The 26,866-nt window shown below is 42.5% G+C and overlaps 1 protein-coding gene across 3 annotated transcripts in view; it reads left to right on the plus strand.

Moving 5' to 3' along the window:
• The window catches only part of DNAJC15 (DnaJ heat shock protein family (Hsp40) member C15), a 37,740-nt gene extending 11,369 nt beyond the window's left edge, over window positions 1-26,371 (plus strand). Inside the window, exons 2-7 of one of the 3 annotated variants that reach the window (XR_014789276.1) lie at window positions 3,764-3,815; window positions 7,254-7,327; window positions 18,565-18,641; window positions 20,062-20,132; window positions 22,617-22,817; window positions 23,907-24,196. Coding sequence is in view for 2 of the 3 variants with exons in the window: in XM_084844934.1 (XP_084701060.1) it covers window positions 3,764-3,815; window positions 7,254-7,327; window positions 18,565-18,641; window positions 20,062-20,132; window positions 23,907-23,977 (345 nt within the window). In the remaining variant the exon portion in view is untranslated. Of the gene's footprint in view, window positions 1-3,763; window positions 3,816-7,253; window positions 7,328-18,564; window positions 18,642-20,061; window positions 20,133-22,616; window positions 22,818-23,906 lie in introns of all 3 variants that reach the window. The other 2 variants (XM_084844935.1, XM_084844934.1) reach the window with 2 other exon arrangements.
• Window positions 26,372-26,866: the final 495 nt, after the last annotated feature.

The raw sequence follows: 26,866 nt of genomic DNA on the forward strand, positions 1-26,866 counted from the left end.
TGGCTCAAGTTCAATGACCGCACTCTCATGGCTATCAGGGACATTCAGATCTTTCCTGTATAGTTCTTCTGTGTATTCTTTCCACCTCTTCTTAATCTCATCTGCTTCTGTTAGGTCCCTGCCTTCTTTGTCCTTTATCATGCCCATCTTTGCACAAAACGTTCCCTTGAGATCTCTGATTTTCTTGAAGAGATCTCTAGTCTTTCCCATTCTATTGTTTTCCTCGATTTCTTTGCATTGTTCATTTAAGAAGGCCTTCTTGTCTCTCCTTGCTTTTCTCTGGAACTCTGCATTCAGTTGGATATATCTTCCCCCTTCTCCCTTGCTTTTCACTTCCCTTCTTCCCTCAGCTACTTGTAAAGCCTCATCAGAGAGCCACTTTGCTTTCTTGCATTTCTTTTTCTTTGGGATGGATTGAGTTGCTGCCTCCTGAACAATGTTACGGACCTCCGTCCATAGTTCCTCAGGCACTCTGTCTATCAGGTCTCATCCCTTAAATCTGTTCGTCACCTCCACTGTATATTCATAAGGGATATGATTTAGGTCATACCTGAATGGTTTAGTGGTTTGCCCTATGTTCTTCAATTTAAGCTGAAATGTTGATGTTTAACAAGGATAAATGCCAAGTTCTGCACCTAGGAAAAAGAAACCAAATGTACAGTTACAAGATGGCCGATACTTGGCTGAACAATACTTATAAAGCGAGAAGGATCTTGGAATGGTTGTAGATTGCAAGCTGAATATGAGCCAACGGTGTGATGTGGCTGCAAAAAAGGCAAATGCTATTTTGGGCTGCATTAATAGAAGTATAGCTTCCAAATCACGTGAAGTTCTGGTTCCCCTCTACTCAGCACTGGTTAGGCCTCATCTGGAGTACTGTGTCCAGTTCTGGGCACCACACTTTAAGAAGGATGCAGACAAACTGGAAAAGGTTCAGAGGAGGGCAACGAAGATGATCAGAGGACTGGAAACAAAGCCCTATGAGGAGAGACTGGGCATGCTTAGCTTTGAGAAAAGAAGACTGAAGGGAGATATGATAGCACTCTTCAAGTACTTGAAAGGTTGTCACAGAGAGGAAGGCCAGGATCTCTTCTTGATCATCCCAGAGTGCAGGACACTGAATAATGGGTTCAAGTTACAGGAAGCCAGATTCCTGCTGAACATCAGGACTGGAATCCTGACCGTTAGAGCAATACGACAATGGAACCAATTACCTAGGGAGGTAGCGGGCTCTCCCACACTGGAGGCATTCAAGATGAAGCTGGACAGTCATCTGTCAGAGATGCTTTGACTTGGATTCCTGCATTGAGCAGGAGGTTGGACCTGATGGTCTTGTAGGCCCCTTCCAGCCCTGCTATTCTATGATTCTGTAAACCTGCTTAGGGCTTTAATGGTAATGATCAGCATGCTGAATTTGGCCCAGAAGCACATTGGCAACCAGTGCAGCTGGTACAAAATTGGTGTTAAGTGATAATCACCTGGCCCCCAAAGCAACTAGGCAGCTGCATTCTGTACAAGCTGAAGCTTCTGAACTGTCTTCAAAGGAAGTGTGCCACGTAGAACACGTTATAGTATTATAGTCTGGATGTAACAAGTGAATGGATAACTCTGGCAAGGTCTACTTTGTCCAGATAGGGGCACAGCTGGAGAACAAGCTGATGCTGATATAATGCCACTGATGCCACTTGCCCCTCCATCAATAGCATTGAGTCCAGAAGAACCCCCAAGCTGTGCACTCGATCATTCAAGGGGAGTGCAACCCCATTGAGCAGGGGTTGCACAGGGTTGCACTCCCCCTGAAGGATCGAGTTGGTCATAGCCCTCCGTTCTGATTGGCAGAATTCCATACCTACAGCATCTCCATCTTATCTAGACTAAGCCTCAACTTATTGGCCCTCATCCAATCCAGAATTGCCTCCAGACACTTATTCAAGACTTCCATAACCTCCATAGTATTCATAGATGGAAATATGAGATAGAGCATACGGATGACACCTTAGCCCAGACCTCATGTAGATGTTAAAAAGCATAGGGACCAAGATGGAACCCTGAGGTGCTCTACAGATCAAAGGCCATGGGGTGGAACAGGGGCCCCAGCATCACTTTCTAGATCTTTCCCTCCAAGAAGGACCAGCGCCACTGTAATGCTGTGCCTCCCAGTCCTACCCCAGACAAGTGACCCAAAAGGATACCATGGTTGATGCCAGTCACTCATTTTAGAAAATAATGCAATTGGTCAAAGAGACCAAAAGGCCACCAGAACGAGCTGCCCAACCAGCAGTCCCTTCCTCATCAACTTATGTAGTCTCTTTGGCTTGTGCAGTAATATACTATGAACATCCTTGATTGCTTAACCTAAAGTACCTGTTTTTTTCTGTCATACATTGGAGGGCAGGGGCAACAAACATTGCTTTTTCCCATTAGCCAAATGAGCGGTCTAATTACCTTGAGTCTGATATTGTAAGAATTAATGTTTGTAAACTGTTTCAAGAGGCTTAGATTAAAGATGTTATACAAGTGGAAAGAATTATTCTTGAAAATGATGAGTTGGGTTTCTGTAACAAGGCAAAACATGACGAGAATCCCAACAGTGAACTGTAATCACTTGAAGTGGTGCATCTGCTTGGGTGCTGAAGAATATTAATGTGATTTCTTAGGGAATGAAAGCAAGCTCCAGATCAGTACAGTGTGCTAACTATGTGTAAGCACTGCACATGATTATAGTCTCGTTGCCTTAACAAATCTATGAATTTTGAGTTAGAATTCCTAAATTCATGCATTATTTTGTTTTTCAGATTTAGATGCTGTTACTCCATTTCATGATCAGATCATAGAAAAAAAAGATACAATTTACTTTAATAAATGCAATGTAGAATCTTTAAATATATCTGCATACTGAAGCAAATGATAAACCAGGCATAAGGGTAGAAAATAATTGTTCGTAGGAGAAGTACAGTCATTACAGTTTGAGATAACTTGTATCCACCCATCCTGTGCTTGAAATCTTTCCATCTCCACTTTATAAGGAATCCGTAGGAAGCAGGCTGCGTTCATTTAGTTGCATCTTAAATGATGTTTGGCTTGGTTTGTCAGTCACAGTGCAATCCTATACATGTCTACTCAGAAATAAGTCCCACTGAATTCAGCGGGACTTACTCCAAGGTAAGTGTGCATAGGATTGCAACCTAAAATTTTTCAATTTTGTTTTAAATGTGACTTTGCTATAAACATGGATTTAGCATGAAATGCAAAGTAATCTTGGACTGAGGATTATGAAACACCACTGAGAAAGTGTAATGGTTTAGTATCTCTTACTGGCAATAGGCTTTTTGGTCCATTTTATTATTCACTGTAATCTGCATGTTCTGATAGCTAATATATAGAGCTTGACCTTGGTAAGAAATAGTCAAGGCTCAGCGTTTCCTAAAGTATGGAAACCTCTGAAAGCAAAAGGTACAATTAAGTCTTTGCTGCAGGTCCAGTACATCAGAGTTGAGATAGTGCTGAAGAGAAGAATTTGAAGGGGTGGGCAAGGAATTGAAGTGGCCCAATAGGGTTTAGGCAGAGCTGTATTTACTCTGAACTAGAAATCATTAAAATTCTGCACCAAGAAGTTCTAAATTTTGAAACCTATATAAATCAAGTATTGGTAATTAAAATTACATGGACACCCTTTATACAGTATTTTCCTCTATGGTATGTTAAATGATGTAGTGCCAAAATTGCTAAAATCCTGACTTCCTTTTTTTGATGTTTTTGTTAGGCTAGATCTATCATAGCCGTTGGTCTTGGTGTTGCAGCTGTTGCGTTTGCAGGTAAGTATAATAAATGTGTTTAAAAACAAATAAGCTGTATGGTAATGAAATGTGGTTGAATGAAAAAAAGACTTTGAAACTGCCTTGTATGTCATATCATTGGTCTAGCAATATTGGTCTCCTTCCCCCATCCCAATGGGTTTGACGTACCATGTCCATTTGGAAAACATCTGTGTAAACACTCTATCCTGATCCAGGGCTTCTCAGTGCTTTATCAGCTGCTGTTTTGAGGACAGTAAGCCCATCTTTTCTGTCTTGGAGATAAAGACCTTGGGCTGTACCCAATAGTGCTTTGCTTTAGTAGAAAGCGCTTCCTCTTGTGCAAGTCTCAAGTTGCCGGTCCCCCCACCTACTGCAGCCGGCTGCATCATATTTCATTCTGTTCTGGAGGAGCAGCACGAGCAGCTTTTCAAGGGGGATGGGAGGCTAAGTGGGCAGAGGGCAGATTGGCAAAAATCAGGTGCTCCAACTTGTGCAAGTGGAAGTGCTTTCTGCGGAGGAAAAGCCACCATTGGATACTACCCCTACAGCATTCTACTACGATCTTGACTGGCCTCCTGCTTTGCGATTCCCCTGGTTATAGAGCTTTGCAGCTTATGAGTACTGCTTGATCCTCTACTACTTTTGGAACTCTGGTTCCAGCAGGGGCGAGGAGTAGCTTTTGCCAGTTCCGTCTTGTAAAGAGCTGCAATCATTTCTGGCCATTTTGACTGCAGGGTGGGTTGATTTGAAACAACGTGTTTTAAATCAATTATATAAGTCATCAAGAAAAGAAGACTGATTTAAATCAAGTTTCCCACTGATACTTCTTCATATATTTTCCAAACAGTGGTGCAAATCTGACCATTAGCCTTCTCTTCTTCTTTCCAGTGTTGCTCCTTTCTGGTTCACTCTGCCTTGGCCCAGTCCCACCCCTACAAAAAGAAAGTAGCAAAGAAAAATGAAATGCCCATGATGAACAAGGGAAGTTATCGGGCAGATTAGAACGATTTATTTTCATGGGTTGAAAATGGAATGCCTATGTTGGTAGGTAGAGTGCAAATATTTATATTTGAGAAATGATCGGACTGGTTTTTCTTTCACATAGAAAAGCCTTCTTTAACTCAGTGTATCTGATAGAAGGCATTGACTCAGCTTATTCATATTATTTAATATTAATCAAGTTACTCTTTAAGAGAAACTTAAATTGTAAAATTCGAAATGAAAATTTCCAAAATTCGTGTCACTTATACTTGTATTAGGCCCATTCAAAGGTCACAAAATTCTATGCAAGCTTTCAAGTTCTCTAAAACTCTTCATCAGGCAAGTTGGAATCTGGATTTGGTTGCAGTGTTAAGACAGCAAGTGGGAGGAGACTGCAGACATTCAAATTATTCTCTATCTGCTACAGAGATGGTTTCAGGTTGCACTTGGGACCCTCCCAAGCATTGCTGGGAAATAGAAGCAAACAATGGTTGTATATTTAATACTTAAGTATTTTTAATACTTAATACTTAAAAATCATCTGTGTTTCTCCTTAGGGGAAACACAGGTTCCTTGGTAGGTAGAAACAGAAGTAGAGAGAGAGAGTTTTTATGTTAACAGAGCTAGAGATAATTTTAGAAGGTGTATGAAGTGGAAAAAAAAAAGTCTGTGGAAGCCAAGTTGGATAGCTTTATGTAATAGTTGGAAGGGATGTACTCTCAGAGAATAAAGTCCCAGCTTCAGGTAGTATAAGATCAACTTCTTCCAGTATAGCATCTTATTGTTGAACAGCTCACACAAAAAATGAAGGTGTGTTGGACCTTCCCCACCCCAGCCCCCAAATCCAGCTACTATCACATATGCCTTTCAGAGGGCTGCCTGTGAAAGTTTGAACTGGCAGCCAGCGCACTTACAGACACTGATGCTGGTTACCTATGACAAGTGTTACCTATATTCATGGTACTTATTGCCTAAAAGAACTGTGGGTTGGTTTCACTCTTGTGTGGTCTGCTTTTTATTTTTACTAGAATCCCCATGGTCCACTGATGTATCTTTTAGATTAGCAAACCAAGAGTGCGTACCTTAAAATGGGAGGGCAACCACTTTTGATCTGGGGACTGGATTACACCCCGCCCCCGCCCTGGACCAAGCTGGCAGACTGGATGATGTCAGGTGCAGGGCTTGCACAAAGTAAAGGATGGGACTTGTAGGAGCCAACTCCTGCAAGCCCTGATCAAGTTGGGCTCCTTGCTTTGCCATGATCAGGGCACAAGCAGCATGGCAAGTGGAATAGCCCTTTCTTATCTGAAGATCTGTCAAGAGTGACGGCCTGACAAAAAAAGAGTGACAAAATAAATACAAATATATTTTTGTATATTGCCTTGAGCCACTGCATTAAAAGTGAAATAAAAATAATAAAAACAGTATGTAGGCTAACCGCCCCCCCCCACACACACACACACCATCTCAGCTTTGCTATATTTTGTATGCCATGGTGCCATTTTTAATCCAGCAGCCCAGTCCTAAACTGGCTGATTTGGATGTAAGTTCAATGGGGCCTGCTTCAAGGTAAATACTCTCGCAGCCCAATCCCCTATTTATTCAGTTGTTAAGACTTACTATGTTCAGGGGGCTTATTCCAAGTGAATGTGCAAAGGATTACAGCCTATCAGTTATGTAATAGCTTTGCAACTATATCATTCAGTGGCTTTTGGACAGAGGTGCATCCAGTGTTTATTGACAAGAAAAATAACTGTTCTGCTGGGTATTTAGTGTTGTGAACAGGACGAAAAAGCAAAGGTACCACTAAATGTCACAGTGGGCCTGTTCAAACATCATGGTGGCAAATCATGGGTTAACAAGTCATAGGTTAACTGCTGGGTTGTTTAGCCCCTAAGTAATCCATCGGACAGGGTTTGCATGTCACACTGACAACCTCCAATTTGTTTACAGTACATGGAAGCGACTCGTGGGTGGTGTGCAACCCCAGAAACCATGAGTTAAGTAACCTGGGATTTGCCACTGTTACATGTGAAGTGAAGATGCAGTTGTATGAGCACCATCATAAATAGAATGTTAAAAATTCAAATAAATATTATATTATTGCATATTATAGCTTTCCTTGAAATTCAGAAGCTGAGTTAAAAAAGCACACCTGAACAGATAGACTTGAGTATTAGCATATTTTTTTTGCAATTTGTCAGTATTTTCTTAAAATATGGTTACCCCTGTCATGCTGTAAATGGTGAAGATTGTATGCACCTGCCAACTCATCATAACACTGTGCTGGGCTTGCCTCCAAAACCAGCCACTCAGGGAACAGTTTGAATCAGGAAAGGGCAACAGTTTGGACCTTCAGACAATGAGATGAAAAATTGGGTTCTTTCTCTGCTTTCTTACAGAAATTACAGTTGCTGCATGCTTGCTTAGCAGATGAACAGATGTTAAGATGTCTTTTGTTTCAAAATTTCATAGGTCGCTATGCATTCCACCTCTGGAAACCACTAGAACACGTCATAACAGAAACAGCAAGAAAAATCTCAATTGCTGTAAGTTTCGAGCTCATATCTCGGCTACAAGATTAAAAGATCAAGAAAAGATTTTTTTTTAAATCTTTTTCTTTATTGTGGATGGATGGATGGATAGATACTCACATACATACATACATACCCACATACCCATTTTATGCAACTTTCTTTGGGGAGCCACTTGGGGTATGAACAAGGGCAAGGGCCATCCTCACTTTTTAGACGGGGGGCGGGGGAGGGAAAGGATTGCCTATACATCTGCCTACTTGCTATATATGTATATCGTTATTAGAGCTGCAATTATTGCCTGCTGGCAGGAGAAGTGTGTTTTAAAGAGGGATAGAGAGGTGGACGGATACAGGGAGTAACCATTGGAACAGCAGAGGACAGAGGGACATAGGGCAACTGGAGGCAGCTACATCGTTATGGGGGTGGGGAGCGCAACAAGACATTGGTTGCTGCCAAGCTGTCTCTCAAAACAGAGAGCCTGGGAAACCCTGGTGACATCCCCACTGAGGTGAAAGTACTGCTGCTGAATGCCAGGTCGGTGAATGGGAAAACTGAAGCCATCAAAGCCTTGACCCTGGATGAGTGTGCCATCCTGGCCTGTGTCATGGAGACCTGGTTGGATGAGACTGGGGGAGTAAACATCTCCCAGCCATGCCCACCTGAGTTCTTCTTGTTGCAGCAGGCAAGACTTGGGGGGCGGGGAGGTAGAGTTGCAGTAATTTATCATGATTCTATCCCCCTTTCCAGGTTCCCTATCCTGTAGTCTTCCAGTTTCAAGTGTGTGTATCAGAAGTTAGGGATTCTGTTGGTGTGCTGCCCGTCCTGCTGCCCAACCGTCTCCCTTGCTGAGCTAGTTTGAGTGGTCTTGGGGCTCATGCTGGAGTCTCCTCGGTTTGTTGGGCTGGAGGACTCCAACATACATGCTGAGGCCATCTTGTTGGGAGTGGCTCAGGACTTCCTGGCTACCATGGCAACCATGGGTTTGACCAAATTAATATCTGGTCCTACTCATTCAGCAGGGCACACTTTGGATCTGGTTTCTGCTTTGGGTGAGATGATGGTGATCTGGGAATAGAGGAATTTTCTATATTTCTGTTGTCATGGACAGATCACTAATTGATGGGGTTTAGATTCACTGGGACTCAGAGCCTCTGCAAGGGCAGGGGACCAATTAAGATGAAGACTTGGATCCAGGAGACAGAATGGTTTTCTGATGGCTCTTGGGGATTTTCCTGTCAACTCAGCAAGTGATTCTGTTGACACCCTGGTTGACCTCTGGAATGGGGAAATGGCCCAGGGAGTTGACACCGTTGTTTCCTGAGTGTCCTCCCCCATGGAGTGGAAAACCAGGGAGCTATAGGCAATGAACTGAGGGGGAGGTGAACTATAGTAACACTGGCAGAAAATGAGGAACAAATCCAGTTGAACATGGGCTGGAGCTAATTTGAAAGTCTACTTCGTGGCACTGAGGGCAGCAAAGCAATTGTATTTCTCCGCTACATTGCATCTGCACAGGGTCACCCAATGGAGCTTTTTAGTTCAAAGGCCTATTACGCTCTGGCCCATGAAAAGAAGAAGTGTACCACTCAAAAGCCTATTGTTACCAATTTGCGCAGCACTTTGCAGATAAAATTGATTATGTTTGTGCCATAGTTTACACAGGTCTGGTGGATGTAACTTTTGCCCCTCCTTGTCTAGCTATAATGAATACTTGCCAAGTTGTACAGCCCAAGGATATAGATAGGATCCTTGGAGAGGTGAGGCCTGCTACTTGTGTTCTGGACCCTTGGTGCTTTCTGGCTTATAAAAGTGGCCAGGGGGATTGGCTGAGTAGGTAAGGATAGTAGTGAATGCCTCTTTATGGCAAAGTGTGATTCCATCTTGCTTAACAGAGGCAGTGGTAAGATGTTTGTTAAAAGTAACCTTCCTGAACCCCACTGTATTGGATAATTTCCAGCCGGTCTCCAGTATTCCATTCTTGGCAAGGTGCTGGAGCATGTAGTGGCTTCTCCACTTTAGGGATTTCTGGATTAGGCAGATTATCTAGATCTATTTCAGTCTGGCTTCAGGCCTGGTTGTGGGACAAAGACTGCTTTGGTCACCATGGTGGATGATCTACCCCAGAAAATGGACAGTGGGAGTGTGTCCCTGTTAGTTCTGCTGGACCTCCCAGCAGCTTTTGATACCATCTATCATGATATCCTTCTGAGGTGTCTGAGATGGGACTGGGAGGCACTGTTATATGATGGCTCCAGTCTTTGGAGGGTCAATTTTAAAAGGTGGTGCAGGGGGATTCCTGTTCAGCACCATGGCTGTTGGCCTGTGGTGTCCCTCAGGGTACTATCCTATTCCCCCACACTATTTAACATGTACATGAAACTGCTGGGAGAGGTTATCTGGAGTTTTGGCTTTCAGTGCCACCGTTATGCTGATGACACACCTCTCTTCTTTCTTTCTAAATCCAAGGAAGATGTTCTTGTTCTAAATTGGTGTCTGATGTTGGTAATGGACTGGATGAGGGTGAACAAATTGAAGCTTGATCCAGACAAAACAGAGGCCCTCCTGGTTAGTCGAAAGGCCCATCAAGGAATAGGGACATGACCTGTGCTGCATGGGGTTATGCTTCCCCTGAAGACAAGGGCTTGCAGTTTGGGTGTACTGGACTTGAACCTGAACCTGGATGCTCAGATTTTGGCAGTGGCCAAAAGGAGTACATTTGCACAGTACTAATGTGCCAGCTGTACCCACTCCTAGAGATCTAGCCATGGCCCCGTTTGGAGTACTGTAATGTGCTCTATGTGGGGCTGCCTTTGAAAACTGTTCAGAAACTTCAACTGGTCCAGAATGCTGCAGCCAGGCTGTTGACTGGTTAACGGAGCATGTGACTCCCTTGTTACAACACCTTCACTGGCTACCAGTCAGTTTCTGGGCACAATGCAAAGTGCTGGTTACGACCTATAAAGTCCTATACAGCTTGGGACCAGGCTACTTGAAAGACTGCCTTCCCCCATATGGGCCTGTCCAGGCTTTAAGATTTTCAGAGGAGGCCCATCTCTTGATACTGTCACCTTCAGAAGCATGTCGGCCAGAGGAGGAAAGCCTGTGAGGCCAATCTAGTGCCTTGCAAGTGCTCCATATTAATTTCCCCCTTAGTTTGGTCTAGTTACATGCCTATTCTCCATAGGTCTTGTCATCAAGAACAGTGCATTTTAAGAATAATGTATTCAAATAATGGATTGAAATGATAAGCCATTGTTATAACTTCCCATGTGTTTCTTAAATATTCCTCTATAGAGAGAATAAGCGGATGTTTCGAACTTTTAGTTTGGCCAATTTAGCTGTGTAAATCAAGTTCCAGATCAACTTGTTTGCTTGGAAGAAAACTCCATTGATCCCTCAATGTAAATGGAATTGGATTCAAAAAGAGTGAAGAGTCCTTTGATCAAATATCACAACTGCAACTTTTAAATAGAAGTTCTATATATTTACAGTCACACAACAATTATAATGAAGTATTCTATTTCACACAACCTCATCAAGAGTGTTCACTGGTGACTTGCTATTTCATTTTACTGCTATTGGATACAATCTGACTAATATTTCTGCATTTGGCTGAGCTTGAAATGAGAGCATTCTTATTCTTATTCAAAGGGCTTTATTACTCAGAGCTTCAATTCTAGAAATCAAAAATCTATTGATGTCTGTCTGTCTGTCTGCTTGTTATTCCATTCGAATAACAGCCTACTATTCCTTGAATCATATCATTTAAGGCTGAGAGTTAAAAATGATTTTTCAAAACTGCAAAGAGTCTGTACAGATTCTTTTTCCTCTTGACTGTTGTGTCAAATATGACTCGATTTTAAAAGATAAAAGATGGTCTTATCTCCTCCAGCAATGAAGCCTCTTGAACAAAAGACAAAAGGTCTTGTTCCATTGATCATGTTTCAGAATCAAATCTGAACCTTTTGTACCTGTACATGAAACCTTTATATGATTCTAGAGTGTCCCTACACTATAAACCAAAGGCAATACTTATGGTTTGAAGTCTTTTAAAAATTTGTGCTATATTTTTTTAAAATAGCATTTATGATAGCATAAGCCATGATGCCAGTTACCCCATCTGTGTTTCTCTTTTTCATCCATAATATATATTTTGAAAGGATTCTTAATAATTTCTCAGTAGCTAGAGAATTCTACATGGTCTCTGTGCATCACACATATGGGCACTATGCCTGCGCGGAGCCTCGATTCAGGAAACTTCTAAAGCTGAGGCATTTTAGGCGGGAACCCTCCCCCACCGTCCCATTGCGTGTGCTCCAGCCGGTTCTCGCCTAATCCCTCAGTTCTTCATCAGCTGCCATTGTGGCAGCACTCTACTGAACGCGCTTCTTGGTTTTTTGATCTACTTGAGGACGTTCGTGTTTTATTCTTCTGTTTTTCTTTTTTTCAATCTTTCTGGGTTTTTTCTTTATTTTTTCATTATTTTGGAGTCCTTTTGGGATCTTTCCGATCGCATTATGCCTTTGGGTATATGGCCATGAAGGCCCCATTTAGGAAGTGCGTCCATTGTGGGAGTAAACTTCCTCCCACTGATGGGCACTCCTTATGCTTATTTTGCTTAGGGGAGCCACATATTGTAGAGGTTTGCCACTATTGCATGTCCCTTACAAAACAGGCTTCTAAAAACTGCGCCGACAGGCTTAGAGCTTTTTTGTGGGAAAAAGACCTTAAGGCGGCAGACACTCCGAAAATGCAGATGGAGCCTCCTTCAACTCAAGTGAAGGACAAATCACAGTCAGAGGGTAAAGTTCCTCGGACTGATGGAAGGCGAAAGTCGGGGGGGATTGTCAATGAAGTCAGCTCCAGTTCTAACCATGGGCTGTCCTGACCCCCCTGCTCCGGGTCACTCTTTGACGGTTTCCCTAGCAAAGAAGATTTCTAAGAAGGCATGGATGCCTAGATCCACCATGGTGAAGAAGAAAAAGAGGAGAGAATTGGAAAAAGTGATATCTTCTCCACCCAGCATTCCGCCATCGGTACCAATGCCTGCTCCTCTTTTAAATTCACGGATTCCGATGAGAGTCAAGCCTTCGGTATCGACATCAGTACCGATACCGGTGGCCTCAGTGTCGGAGGGTGAGATAGGAGATTCAGCGCCCACTGGGCAGTGTGAGCAAGACGACACGGTACCAAAGGAACGAGATACCCAGTGTCACCATTCACCGCAATCTGTGCTGTCCTCCTACTCATGCTGGAATGGATGGGCACCAGACGTTTGATCTCACCTACACTGAGATAGATCCAGATCTCCTCACTCAGATGGGAAAGAGGATCTGAATGGTCACTGTCACCAAGGCATCACTATGAATGGGTGGACTGGAGTTACCATTGCCATTATGACAATTATGGTTATTATGATTACCCAAGCCCCCAATACCTGCACAACTTCCCAGCTCCCTTGTCTCAGCCTCCTCAGAGGGAACACTTTATGTCTCTGCTTCCACTTTCAAGAACACCTTCGCTTTCTCCAAGACAGGTACGTTCCTCCCCTCGACGGCTGGTACCGAGAACTCCAGAGCCAGTGAAGGTAGTGGAGCCAAGACCCCCATCACCATCTCTCCTGCCATTGCCTCAACGGGTCAACAAACCTGATCAAAGGCAAGATTCTTCATCCTCTGCAGCAGAGGGCTATCAATCTGATTCTGTGGCCCCATCAGTTTCATCTCCTGAAGAGGCAGTGGGCTGTCGTGATTCGTCATCCCCCTCGGACGATATGGGTCATTTCTCCGAACAGATCTTAAGAATGCGCAGTCCCTTGGCCTCAAAACTCAACAACTAGTTAAAAGACTTAAAGATCTAATCTTCGACATCATACACACCAAGGTGACTGCACCAGTGGCAATTCAGTGCCAACTCTGCTCCAGACAATGCAGCAATCCTGGAAAGCTCCTTCGTCGATGACACCCACCTCCAAACAGCTAGAGATCATGTGCAGAGTCCAGGAGAACAATACAGGATTTCTGTTTACTCACTCTCTGCCAAACTCAGTGTGATAGTTGAGTCTTCACAAGGAAGATCACAGAGGATCCATTCTTCCCCTCTAGATAAAGAGGGTGGAAGATTGGATTTGACGGGTCATTGGATTTATTCATCTGCCTCGCTCAGACCCCGATTCACCAACTGCCAAGCTACATTGGCTCAATACCAGCTTTTTTTTATGGGAGAAGATTGGCTCCCTTTGTGATTGCCTCTCTCATGATCAATGGGAGTTAGCTTGTGTGTTTCAGGCAGAAGCTACTAAATAAGTGTGACAACAAGTAAACACTGCTCGTCAACAGGCAGATTGTACCACCAAAGCAATGGTTGGAGCCGTAGCACTCTGGAGGCATGCCTGGCTGAGACTGGCTGGACTTACACAGGAGATGCACTCCCGCATAGAGGACCTTCCATTTGATGGCGAAGGATTATTTAACTCCTTAATTATTGAAGACTGATGAGGCAATGGACACCATCCAGAAAGCCAAAACTAACATGTGAAAGATGGGCATTTCCCAGGCTCAGCCAGCCTTTAAACAATGCCACTGGTACCGACCACAGAGTTTTCAACACTCCGGGCCCCAGACTGATTGCCAGTGATGCCCACAGCCCCCACAGCAGCAAAAGTGTCAATTTTCAATTTCGTCAAGGTTTCTAGCTTCTCGCAGGTGGAGTGACTTTTTAAAGCAACAGCATCTTTGACTCTTACCCCCTGTTACATCCTCCTCCTCTCGTACACCGTCTGCTCTTTGGCTCCCATCTCACCCATTTCCTCCCAGCATGGGAGTCAATAACAACTGATTTCTGGATTCTAGCAATCATCAGGGATGGGTACAAAATGGAGTGTTGTACCCGTCCCGAATGGCACCTTCGCTCCTTTTTCGGGCATTCATCCCAGGGCTCCATCCCAAGTGCGTCTCCCTAAGACACGTTGTTAATGAAGGGCGTGATTCAGCCTGTTTCCCTTCAAGAGATGCACAGAGGTTTCTACACCCAGTACTTTACAGTGCCAAAAAAAGATGGGGGGCTTCATCCGATTTTGGACCTCAGCGGAGTCAATTTCTTCCTTTCAACCAAAAAATTCCAAATGATAACACTATCCTCAATTCTGCTCCTGCTACAACCAGGAGATTGGTTCACGATGATCGACTTGAAGGATGCGTATTTTAATATCGGTGTCAAGGAGTTCAGCCAGCGTTTTCTTCAGTTTGCAGTTGGAGATCGCATTTACCAATTCCGGGTATTACCATTCAGGCTCGCGACGGCATCACGGGTATTAACAAAATGTATGGCTGTGGTGTGTGCCCATCTCCACATGCAACGGGGGCAAATATACCCTTATATCTACAGTTGGCTTCTGGTGACACAATCCAAACAGCATCTGTGACACGATCTTCACCAGGCATTGGCTGTATTGGAGACCTTGGGTCTATATGTCAGTCTCGAAAAGTCAATCCTGTACCCAGTTCAAGTCATCCAGTTCATAGGAGCCTCCATAGACTCCCCCTCGGGATGGGTTTTTCTACCTTGGGACTGTGCTTCAGTCTTAGAACAGTTAGCAAGGGATGTTCAATCCCTCGACATGGTGAGGGCACTTACCATTCAGACGCTGCGTGGACTGATGGCAGTGACAATGGCAGTAGTGCCTTTTGCCTGACTCCGAATGAGGTTCTTACAGAATTGGTTTATAAGAATATTTGCTCTAAGACGTGATGCTCGAAGGGCCAAGCTACACCTACCATCTTCTGCAACAGCATTGCTACGGTGGTGGACTGTAACAGGCAATCTTTTAATAGGGACCCCCTTCCAGCAGCTTATGCCTATGGTGATGGTCACAATGGATGCCTCTCTTCTGGGTTGGGGCACTCACTGTGGAGACCTCAAAATCCAGGGACTCTGGTCGAAAGCAGAGGCTTGCAGTCACATCAATTTCCTGGAGCTTCTCAGTGTAAAGAAGGCATTAAAGGCTTTCGATCCTGTACTTCACAATCGTCAAATTCAAATAGCACGACAGTTGTCTTTTATTTGAACAAACAAGGTGGAACACGTTCCATGCCACTTGTCTGTCTGACTGTGCAGATCCTCGACTAGTGTATTGCTTGAAGGATTGGCATAACTGCCATTCCCATTGCAGGCAAGGACAGCATTTTGGTGGACACTCTCAGCTGTTCTTACCAGGCCTCCCACAAATGGGAGCTGAACTCAGGTGTTCAGGACAGGCTTTTTCCCTGGTGGGGACAGCCTTCCCTGGACTTGTTTGCAACAGAGGACAACACAGTGTGTGCGAGGTTTTGCAGTCGAGCAGGCCGAGATGCTGCCTCACTAGGAGATGTGTTTGCCCGTGTGTGTACTGGATACCTTCTGTACACCCCCCCCCGCTTATAACTCAAGTGGTCACAAAGATAAGCGGAGACCACACAGATTGTATCCTGGTTGCCTCTTGGTGGCTGCGGCAACCATGGTTTGCACACCTCTTTGTCTCTTTGAGGGAGACCATCTCCCCCTACCATAGATACCAAGCTGATCTCCAAGAACAGCGGTCAGATATGGCATCCAGATCTCCTCACCTTGCATCTTGTGGCATGGAGGATTTGACACCACATGCACTAGACATTCCTTCGGGAGTTCAGACAGTCCTTGAAGCAGCCAGAAAACCAGCCACGAGGAGATTGTATGTGAAGAAATAGGAAAGCTTTTCTGCATTTGCTCGTGAGCATGACTTTGATCCTGTTACTTGTTTAATTCCACAGATCCTGGAGTTTTTGTTTTCGCTGTATGAGAAGGGACTGAAGTACTCCTCCTTTCGCATTTATTTCGCTGCAATTTCAGCATCACATTCCCTGGTGGATAGTTTTTTGGTTTTTTCACATCTACTTGTTCTGTGTTTTCTAAAGGATATTAGAAATATAGCACCCCCAGTGAAGGATCCAGTTCCTGCATGGAGTCTATCCATGGTGCTACATGCTCTCACTAAGAAGCCATTTAAGCCTCTTGCTATGGCAGATCTTCATTTGCTCTTGCTTAAAGTGGCATTCCTCATGGCCATTACCTCTGCTCATCATTCTGGAGAGCTATGTGCCCTTAGGGTGGACCCCCCCCCCTTATTTGGTCTTCCACAGGGTCAAGTTGGTGCTCCGTCCTGATGTTACCTTTTTACCCAAGGTTATATCAGACTTTCACTTTAGTCGATGTAGTCTTGCCTGCTTTCTTTGCTGCGCCTATGACACCTGTTGAATTTGGCTTCACGTCTGCAGAGCATTGGCATTCTGCAAGGCTAGGACAGAGTCATTTTGCTGTCTCCATGCTTGTTTGTGCGCTATGGAGGTCATAAGAAGGGCTCTTCTGTCTCTTTGGAGTGGATAACATTGTGGGTAGTACAGACTATTAAACTTGCCTATGAATTAGCAGGATTATAGTTGTTGAGACAAGTTAGAGCTCATTCTGTGAGAGCAGTAGCCACTTTTGTGGCATTTGGAAGAGGGGTGCCATTAAAAGATTTATGTAAGGCGGCAGTGTGGTTGACTCATGTGTGGTCAACATTCATTAAGCGCTACTGCCTTGATGTTTGTGCTAGAAAGGACTGCGCCTTCAGGCGTACGGTTCTGTCAGATTCTGCATTAGGACATCGACCCACCTCCTGGTGAGTAAGCTTGGTATTTGCCCATATGTGATGCTCAGAGACCGCGAAGAAGAAAGTCAGGTTGCTTATCTGTAACTGGAGTTCTTCGAATGGTCATCTGTCCATTCACACGGCCCACTCACCGTTCCCCACTTCGGTGTCATTGTTGATACAGATGTTGGTACCAGGGCTCCTTCAGTTTGGAGGGGGCTGCAATTGGCAGTTTCCTTGGAACTGAGGGATTAGGCGGGAACCCGTTGGAGCATGCGCAGTGGGATGGTGGGGGAGGGTTTCTGCCTAAAATCCTTCAGCTTTAGAAGTTTCCTGAATCAAGGCTCTGCGCAGGTGCAGATCCCATATGTGTGAATGCATGATGACCACTCAAAGAATTCCAGTTACAGGTAAGCAACCTGACTATCCTCTCCAAACCATGCTATGAATGTATTAATTGCATAATTGGCCAGTATCATGAATTCAGAACTCCAAAACCATCTGATCACACTGTAGTAACATTGTGGGTACAGATCAAAGTTAAGCACTTTTAAGCTCCACTAATTTCAGTGAGATTGTTGGATACATGCTTAAATCTCTCCCATTGAAATCCCATTGGCTGGATCACGCCATGTGTTCCGAGAAAGTCTTGCTTCCTGTATTCCCAGATGAGCTAAGCTAATAACCCTTGGCACACTTTTATGACAGTTTCTGCTATCACAGATAAATTTTGAAACCAAAGAATAATTTTTAAAGAACATTAATCTGGAATACTGAAAATATCCGATATTTTTCAGTATTTTGAAATATCGACTAAAATTATTTTTAAGCATTGTACTACAAATGCAAACAGATACATGTAGATATTTTACAGCAGAGGCTGTCCATCTAAAATTTGGACAACATGAATCCTGTTCCTCAAGTTGTCATTCACATTTAAGGATAGTATTTTCTCATGTCCAAAAATGAAATTTGAATCCTGAAAGATTACTAAAATCTACAAGAACTTTACTGAGCTTTGTTAATGATAGCACTGAAACAAATAAAACTTTCTCTTGTGCTTCTTTCTATGTTCTCTGGTCATTCACCTCTATTTACCAAAGTAGGTCATTCACTACACTTTACAAAGGCATACTGTAGGATGCTAACCATAGATTGCTGGAAGCTTCCCTAAATTATATATATTATTTATACTGTCCCATCTGTGTTCATTTTGCTTTACAGTTTTATAACCAGAACAGCCAAACTTGATGTGATGTTCCTAAAATGCTTGATTAGCATCTCCTACAGTTTTAAAACAAAAAAACTAACTAATTAACAGCCTCATATGGCTGCTTGAAAGATTGGGGAAGTGTGCTCTAGCGGAGGGTAAATCTTTCCTCCTATGCCTTTTCTAATGCACCCACAACCCATTGCTATTAGTTCCATAGATGAAAAAATGACACAAGGTAGAGATCTGTCTTTCTTTTCCTGCAGAGCATAGGCTTGGTTACTGTTGAGCCATAGTTTCATGGCTTCAAAATGAATGTGCCATCTATATAATAGACTGAGGTCATCATACCTCATACACAGATCTAATTACTTCATCTTGTCTCCAATACAGAATCTTTCTTCCTATTATAAAGGCGGATTTGAACAGAAAATGAATCGGCGAGAAGCCAGTCTTATTTTAGGCATAAGGTAAGTGTTCTTTATTGAAACAGAAACTATTCAGTTTTGAAATCTGAAAGAAAAATGGTATAAAATGTAGGACAGAAACACTCCACTCAATAACTTTAATTAGGATAAAGCACGCTAAAAGGAGTGGTGCGCACACAACTACGCAGTTTGCTATCTGTTTGGAAAAGCTAGGCTGTTTTTCAAGATGGAATGATATGCATTTACCTTGATATATTTCCCTTCTGCCAATGCACTCAAGGCAGCTTACAAAACAAAATAATGGTTATACACTATTAGACCCAATGGAAAAGGAATGGGGATAGAAGAGGAAAATGGGCAAATTTGAGTACCATTTGTTACATATTAAATACAGTCTTAAATGGCATGCTCAGCTATTGCCCTTCTGCAGTTATGCACATGTCTAGTCCTATGTGGAATCATATGCAGAACTCAGACTGCTGAAAATCTGTGATTGTTTTCTATGTAAAAGCCTTGAGTCTAATGGGTAGTGATTCTCTAGGAATTGTGGCATCCTTGTTGAGCCTCCTGGCTTAGAGTGAACTCTTCCTACCCAGATAGCCTTCCTCACATGTCTATCCTATTGCCACAATGCCATTTCTAGCCAAAATATTTTAAACTCTGCAAAAAATATGACTTTTAAGCAAACAATAGTAGCCATTAATTGTGCTGAGTTGCATAACTTTTCTGTGAAAAACCATATTATTGTGAATTGTACTGCTAGATCTCAATATTCCAATAATTGATTCCTTCCACTGTTTGGAATGGATGGAACTGTGCCAGGATAGATTGTCTTGAACTCGCACTTTTATTCCTACAGTAGAAGTTGAAAGTCTAACCATTTGCCAAACATCAGTTTATGGAAAGGCCTTGCAGATGATTCGTCTACATAGAGGCCATGGCACTGTAGATAGGCTGTAGGGCAAAATCCAGTACGGATGGTGTTCAACACAGACAGTGAAATGTTGCTGTGGGCAAGTCACAATATGAAAAATAAGCACTAAATCCACCAGTGCAAACCGCAGGCCTCTCTTGAGCTAGTGTCAGTTATTGATGAAATGTATACATGTGCAGTTGGTTGCTGGTTGAGGAATCACAGTTCACGTTTGCCTAGGGAAAGGCAGGCTCTTACCCAGGTATGGGTCCCCCCACAACTGCTGGCACTGCTAGCGGTGTTACCTTCCAGTGGCCAGCCCAAGTGATTACCCATGTGTGCAAATGTGGGTGGATCACTCTCGGAGTCCCCCAGACACCAATCACTGGAATATTTTGAAGTGAATTTTTCTTCAAGCATGTAATACTACCTTTTGCCCACCAGATGGCAAAGATCTCTAGACTTTGTTTTCCAGAAGCAAACAAATGGGTAATTTACAGTCTGCAAGAGTCATTATTTATGTTAAGCACTCTAAATTTATCTTTACAGTCCATCTGCTGGCAAGGCCAAGATTAGAACCGCCCACAGACAAATCATGATTTTGAATCACCCTGATAAAGGTATGCTAATATTAGTTGATAGGTAACGTGCTGCCAGACCCTCTCTCATTACTCAGTGATTAGTCTTAGACTTGGTAGCTAACTTCACAAATTCTGTGTGGTGTATTTCAAAGCAAATCTTAAAGTGTTACTTAAAGTATGTTCAGCTTGCATAAAACCGATTCACATCCAGCCTACAGAAACCATAGCAGGGAATGAAATGGCTGCCTTTGGGGTCATTCACTAGATCACAAGCCTAACTAGCTGTCAAGCAGGGAGTTTCTGGAACTGCTATGTCAAGCTGTTCGCTTTTGAAGAAGGAAAAATGCAGTCATGAAGCAGTGAAAAAATCCATGCCTGCTTGAATAGTATCTTTGCAGTCATAAATAGACATTTTTGTGCAGGATGTTATACAAATGACAAATATATGTACTAGATTTTAGTGCTCTTTAAAACTATAAAGTCAGCCACAGATGTTTTAACTAGCCAGGTTTTTAATGTAAACATATCTCCCGCAAAAGCTCTTTTTATAACTTTAACTACACTACAGCTGGTTGAGAAGGGAAGCCCATATGTTCATTGCTGCTTGTACTCTAATACAACAGATGGTTGAGGGTTGCACAGTATTTAAAAAACCAAAAAGGGGGAAGTGAAGGTTTTTATATCTGGCTGACAGATTTATAGTTTATTCCTTCTCATTTCAGGAGTATAAAATTAATTCTGACCTCATTAAGGTGAAAGGTGTGGCTCACACAATTGTTTTCTTTTGTTTTTTCTTTGTTGCTACTGTTTCACTGGTTATTCTTACTTAATGAATATATTATCTATTGAGATTTACTGTGTGGATCTAGATTGAGATAAGTCATAGAATAAAATACATTTGGATGTAAACAATATTAATTATGATGGAACAGTGATCAAAATACTGCCACTGAGTTAACTTGGTGGTATTGCAGCTAAGCCCCTGGGAGAGTCATGGCCAGGGACAGGGGCTCGCACCCGATTGCCTGTTAAAATGCGCTTTCCCACCAAGCACAGGGCAGTGGAGGGGGTTACTGCAACACATAACCGTAGTGACTCCTCAGCTACCACTTAAATTTGTACAAAAGACCTTTCAAGAGAATATCAGGCACAAGCTATCTCTTTCCACCTCGCCCATCCCCATCGATTCTTCCCAAGGTTTGTGTTTTTGTTCTCTTCATGTCTGTTTTCCTTTGACACACGTGACATTATATCCAGTTGCCTAATGCATGCTCTTTTGAAACACCTTGTTTGTTTGTGTCTGCACAGGGCATTTTGTGGGGTTGTGGTGCAGTTTTAAGTGTCTCCAATCTCAGGCTCCACAGCACCAATGCTTCTTCTTATGATTGTATGGCTAGCGTACAGTATTGTGCACTCTTCACCACTTGAAGAGCAGTATCTACTTGGGATTCTCCAACGTATCACTATTTGTACCTTTTCAGGACTGAGACCCTAACCAATTTGCAGAAATCTTAGTGGAATCATACTGTGTGGCTATCAGACTGCATTATGCATCTGAATAAATTTTGGGGCTAGTTTCTGATTGCTATTGCTTACATATTGCTATTGTTGGGCTTGCATTTGTACCATCTTAGACCTTGATAAAATCTATTGACAGAAGTGATTACTGTAAAATATCCTGATGGGAAAATATAATATCAAAGCATCAACATAACTATTATTACTTTGATACTCAGCCCTTCCTTCCAGAAGCTCAGGGCAGTGTGCATAGTTCTCTCCCCCTAGTTTATCCTAGCCCTGTGGGGTAGATTAGGCTTGTAAAGAATGATTGGCTGTAGTCAACCACTCAGAAATACATTATCTACCAGAGTTAAAAAGCTAGTTTGTCAAACTCCTTGTCACCATGCTTGCATGCACACAGCCTCTCTCTTGCTGGCTTCAGAGATGTAGGCCTCCTCTAAATTTCACCTCCACTCCCCCTTTTATTCTCAGGATGGTTCCCAGTGCAACACCCTACTGAACACTTTGCCACCTCACTAGGATCTAGTTTCATTTCTAGACTTTCTTTTTTTGGAAGGGGGGGGCTGTTCTTCCCCTAACCTCATCTGTGCACTTTATGAAGCACAGCAACATCCTCCCAATCAGCTCCACTTTTCTTCTACACTCCCCACATTAATAAAAGCGAATTAGATGCCCCACTTTGAGAAGCTGTGTTCAATCTATATTAGCAAAAAGCATAAATTAGTAGGCGGCTACTTTCTGTCCATGTTAAAGGTGCTCTTGACTTCACACTATAGTATGCTATAGATCCCTAATTTGAAAGTGCAGCAGAGCGTCTTGCATCTCATGTACTTGTTTCTGCAATGCTAAAGGGTAATGTTATCCGAGATGTGGGGTGTGCAAAATGCATTTGCCTGTGTAGGGTGCCATGTGGCCCAGCATCATGTTTCAAAGGGGGGTTCTTAATCTGTGTTCTGGTTTGTATGTGTGGAGTATTTACACACCTGTGTTCCTTCTCTCCAGGGCCCAAGAGGCTGGTATGCAGATGCTGTACATGAAGGGGTCAGCACATGGGTCAAAGGCATTTCTTTTAAAAAGATAACCGAGCATGGCTTTCACTTGGCCTCGCAAGCACATTCCGCGTACCACACATCTTGTATAAATGGGCTCTAAAACCGATAACTTGCACTTGGTGCTTCCACAGTGTGTTATTCCTCTGAAGAGGTGCTTAGAAAAGGTTGTTCTCAGTGTTCTGTTGTTGAAAGCACATTTTCACAGACAAGCATCTAGGTGTGTGCTACAGCATGGTGAGCTCATGACAGCAGTCCTTCGGATGTTGTTTTCAGCGTCAGGAGGCAGATGGTTGGCACTCGAGGGGAGAGTAAAAAAAAACCAAACACCAAGACTGCTGAACTGTAATCAAATTGTTAGATGGACTGGAAAGTAATGACAGTGTTGAGGACTGGGAAGAGGAAGGCATTCTCTGTTTAAATAGCTTTAATGTGACACCCATGGCTGGTATGTCTGTGCCTTAAATCAAGAATGGGACACATATGCTGTGTGCTCTTAATTATTCTGTGTTAAAATTATTCTTACTGGGGATTTCCTTCAAATACTGCTGTCAGAAATTAAATAAAACATGCTTGAGTGCCTTAAACTACCTGGGGCCTGATCTCGATCTTTAATGCTGTTACTGTGCAGAGATTTGGCCGCTCTTGTGGAATTGATCCTGGGAAAGAGATCCTACCTTTTTTTCTTATACAAGGCAGTTGTCCTTCCCTCCTAATATCTAGAGTTTAAACCCCAGTGCTCAACCAGAAAGACTTCAAAGACGTCATTAGTGCTTCAGTGTAATATGACAGTAGACAGTCAAGCATAATTTCCCAGTCCTGTCGTCTGCCCCACTACCCCCAGGTACTGGATGATTCCCATAAGCTGCTCCTCGGCCTGCATTCGCCAATAAATGCCTCATAATATTATGCAGGCAGCATATACAGAAAGCTCTGACATGCAGCGCTCCAAAATTTTGCCTGTGAGTCTTCTAGAGAACCCACTCCTCAATCAGACAAGACATTAGCCTGCAAATGCAAACATGGGTGGAGCTATGGGAGCCATCCTGTGCCTTCAAGAATGTAATAATTTTCTGTAAGATGGTGGTTTTTTGTTATTTAGTCAATTTCTTGCTAGAAAGTTAATGAAATCTAATTTATACGATGACATATAAAATTTACTTCCAATAATTAAGGACAGTGCTATTCTTAAGGTAAATTTAGCATTATATGGTGTTCACTTTATTTTTTTCTTTTTATTTAGGTGGCTCTCCCTACTTAGCAACAAAAATCAATGAAGCAAAAGACTTGTTGGAATCAAACAGTAAACATTAAGACCCCAGGATTTCTGTCTTGAGAAATGCAGAACTTTTTATTACTCAAGGATACCTCAAACAGGCCATGCAACATTTTCTCATGTGGCTGCTTTCTGTTCTGTGCTGAACAATAAATAGTATTAGAACTCTGCTTCAGGTGCATTATCATTAATAAAGTTCCTAAGAATACTTGAAGATGCAATTTGAAGCATTTAATAATAAAAATCAATTCTGCATTAAAAACCTCATTTGTGCCACTCTTGTAGGAAAAGTACATTACATAGATATTACACCAGAAGTGTAACACCATCACGCATAAAACTTACAAGATCAGTACTATCACTTTTCGTAGTGTGTAAAACACAAAAGCTTGCTCATATTTTTCTTCAGCAAAAGGATAGAACATTTCCTTTGAGAAGCCTGATGCACTGTCCGAGAGAGCGGAGGACAGGAAGGCCTGGCATGCTTATGGTCCATGGGGTCACAGAGAGTCGGACACGGCTGAACAACAATAATGATTATATCACTGTGTGTAATGGATAGAATGCTGGAAACAAGAAGTAAAGCTGAGTATCGTGTACATACTAATAACACTTCAGCCCACACCTCCAGATGTCTTCCCTCAGTGGTTTCATGTTGATGTTAATAAACCGGAGGGACAAGATGGCACCTTGTGGCACACAAAGGCTAATGACCATGGGATGGCACAGAAGTCTCCCACCACTACTTTCGGGGACCGTTCCTTCAGGAGGGACCAGAACACAGTGCCTCCTAAGCCCACCCAAATAGGTTGATCCAGAAGAACCAACAGTTGCAGTTTCCCTGTCCATACTCCAGCATGTCATCCACCAGGGGAACCAAGGCAGTTTCTGTCCCATAATCAGGTCTGAAATTGGATTGGAATGGTTCTAAATAAAGGTCATATCTCTGGGTGGCCTTGGACAAGTCTCTTTTCTCTCATCCTAACCTATGTGATAGGGTTTTGGGGAACTCCTTGGATGGAAGGAGCAAGAAGCAAATGATGCTTAAATAAAAATAAACATGTCTGTATAGATACAATGCCTGTAACTTTATATATTAAAATAATCTCCCTCATTTAATTACTTGCCTTGGGGTAGGAGACCATTTGCCAATGTTTCTCATACTTTTTGAACTCCATCCGCATTAAAAAACAAACAAACCTGATGCTGCCTTCTGTGGTCTCCAACCAAACATCAATTTGTTACATAAGTGAATGTTGAGAGATCTTTGCACATAGGAAGTGCATATAGCCCACTTCTGCATGCAAGGGTTTGTAGGCTGAGATACTGCATCCAGCACTGGCATTACAATAGAAATAGAGCAGGATATCTCTGAGCCCCCTCCTGAATCCATACACAGAAATGTGAAAACAAAACAGCTTTTAAAAAACTCCATCATGTTGTAATGATGGGAGCAGTGAGGGTTCAGCCACCCACATAAATCCTGCATCAACCACTGAGGGTCCATTACCAATCTTCCAGGTCTTGGCTAGTGGGGGAGGAAGGAAGGCAATGCCTCTGATTCCATCCATCTGCCCCACCATCTGAAAATTCCTGACCTAAGCTGCTATTAAGAGGTACTATGAAAGCCTTTACACCACACATTTGTTGATGACCTTCTCTTCCAATTACAGTTCATGTACATTGTCCTTAGACTGAAGTCTTTGTAGCCCTCTCGGAGCTATTTCCTGTAACAAAGTCAGGATCCTCTGCCAAAAAACATCCCATTATTAGACTGGACATAGAGCCACTCTATGGACCCACTCATTCCTACATATTTTGAGTACTTTCCAGCAATAGCATATCTGCCTTTTATAGTGACAGTGCAATCTATCTTCCATTGATTTACTTTTGAGACATACATGCAATGTTATCCAAAGTCTTTGTAATGTTATCATTTGTTCTATCTAATGTCTTTTTCATATCTCTGAAAATCTGTTACCTTATGAAAAAATGTTATTGTGTTTGTCTTGTATGGAATGATTTTTTAATGAAAACATTATCTACAAGTTATCTTTTATTCTAGTGTATGATATATTTTGTCTCAATTTCTATACCTTACTGAATTCGATTTAAATGAATTCCTGCAAATTGTACATTCTCACCGAAGATTTTATTTACCTTTTGCTAATAAAGGTAGGTGTGTGCAGGAAAACTAAAGTTTCTCTGTCCCTAGTACAATCTGCATGTAATCTGGCCTGTTGCCCAAAAGAATTGCTCTGCTAGGCAATGAAAATGTTCTTTCAGCTGATTTTATAAGTTGATGAGAGCTGCTGTTCCCATCTGAATGCTCTTTTTTGTTGCTGAGGAAAAGAGTTTATTAAAAAAACTGCCATAAAATTTTTAATGGAAACATAAATACATGTAAAAAATTTAATATTGCTTTGTACTTTAACCTCTGTTTTGCTGGTGTTATTACCTTCCATCTATTCTGTGTCTTTTCTCCTCTTGCACACAACAATGTTCACCTTGCTGTATGTATATAGTATTTCTGTCTTCCTCTTTAAGGTTAGGAAAGGGCTTTGTCTTTTTCTATCTTATCTATTTTCCAAATTAGATTTCTTTTAGATTAGGCTAGGCTTTAGATTACATTGTCTCCATGTATCTTTGTGAGAAGATCTAATTAAACCGCTTACAACATGGGGTAGCATAGAGACTCATGAACTAATCACAAGTCTAAACGCAGGTCCTTTTTAAGAGCACTGCTCTGACCTGAGAAAAATGACAAACCCAAAGTAACAAAAATGGTAACAGGAGTGTTACTGTAGGAAGGGGAGCACCATTTTATTTATTAAATTTATTTCCCACCTTTCCACCACAAATGGTTCTCTAGGTGGCTAACAACAGCACAACACAAAATAAATTACAACATAATTAAGGGTGCACAG

The sequence above is a fragment of the Heloderma suspectum genome, chromosome 3 (assembly GCF_057233095.1).
Source record: "Heloderma suspectum isolate Gila_16-S chromosome 3, 16-S_ref, whole genome shotgun sequence".
NCBI classification, from domain to species: Eukaryota; Metazoa; Chordata; class Lepidosauria; order Squamata; family Helodermatidae; genus Heloderma; species Heloderma suspectum.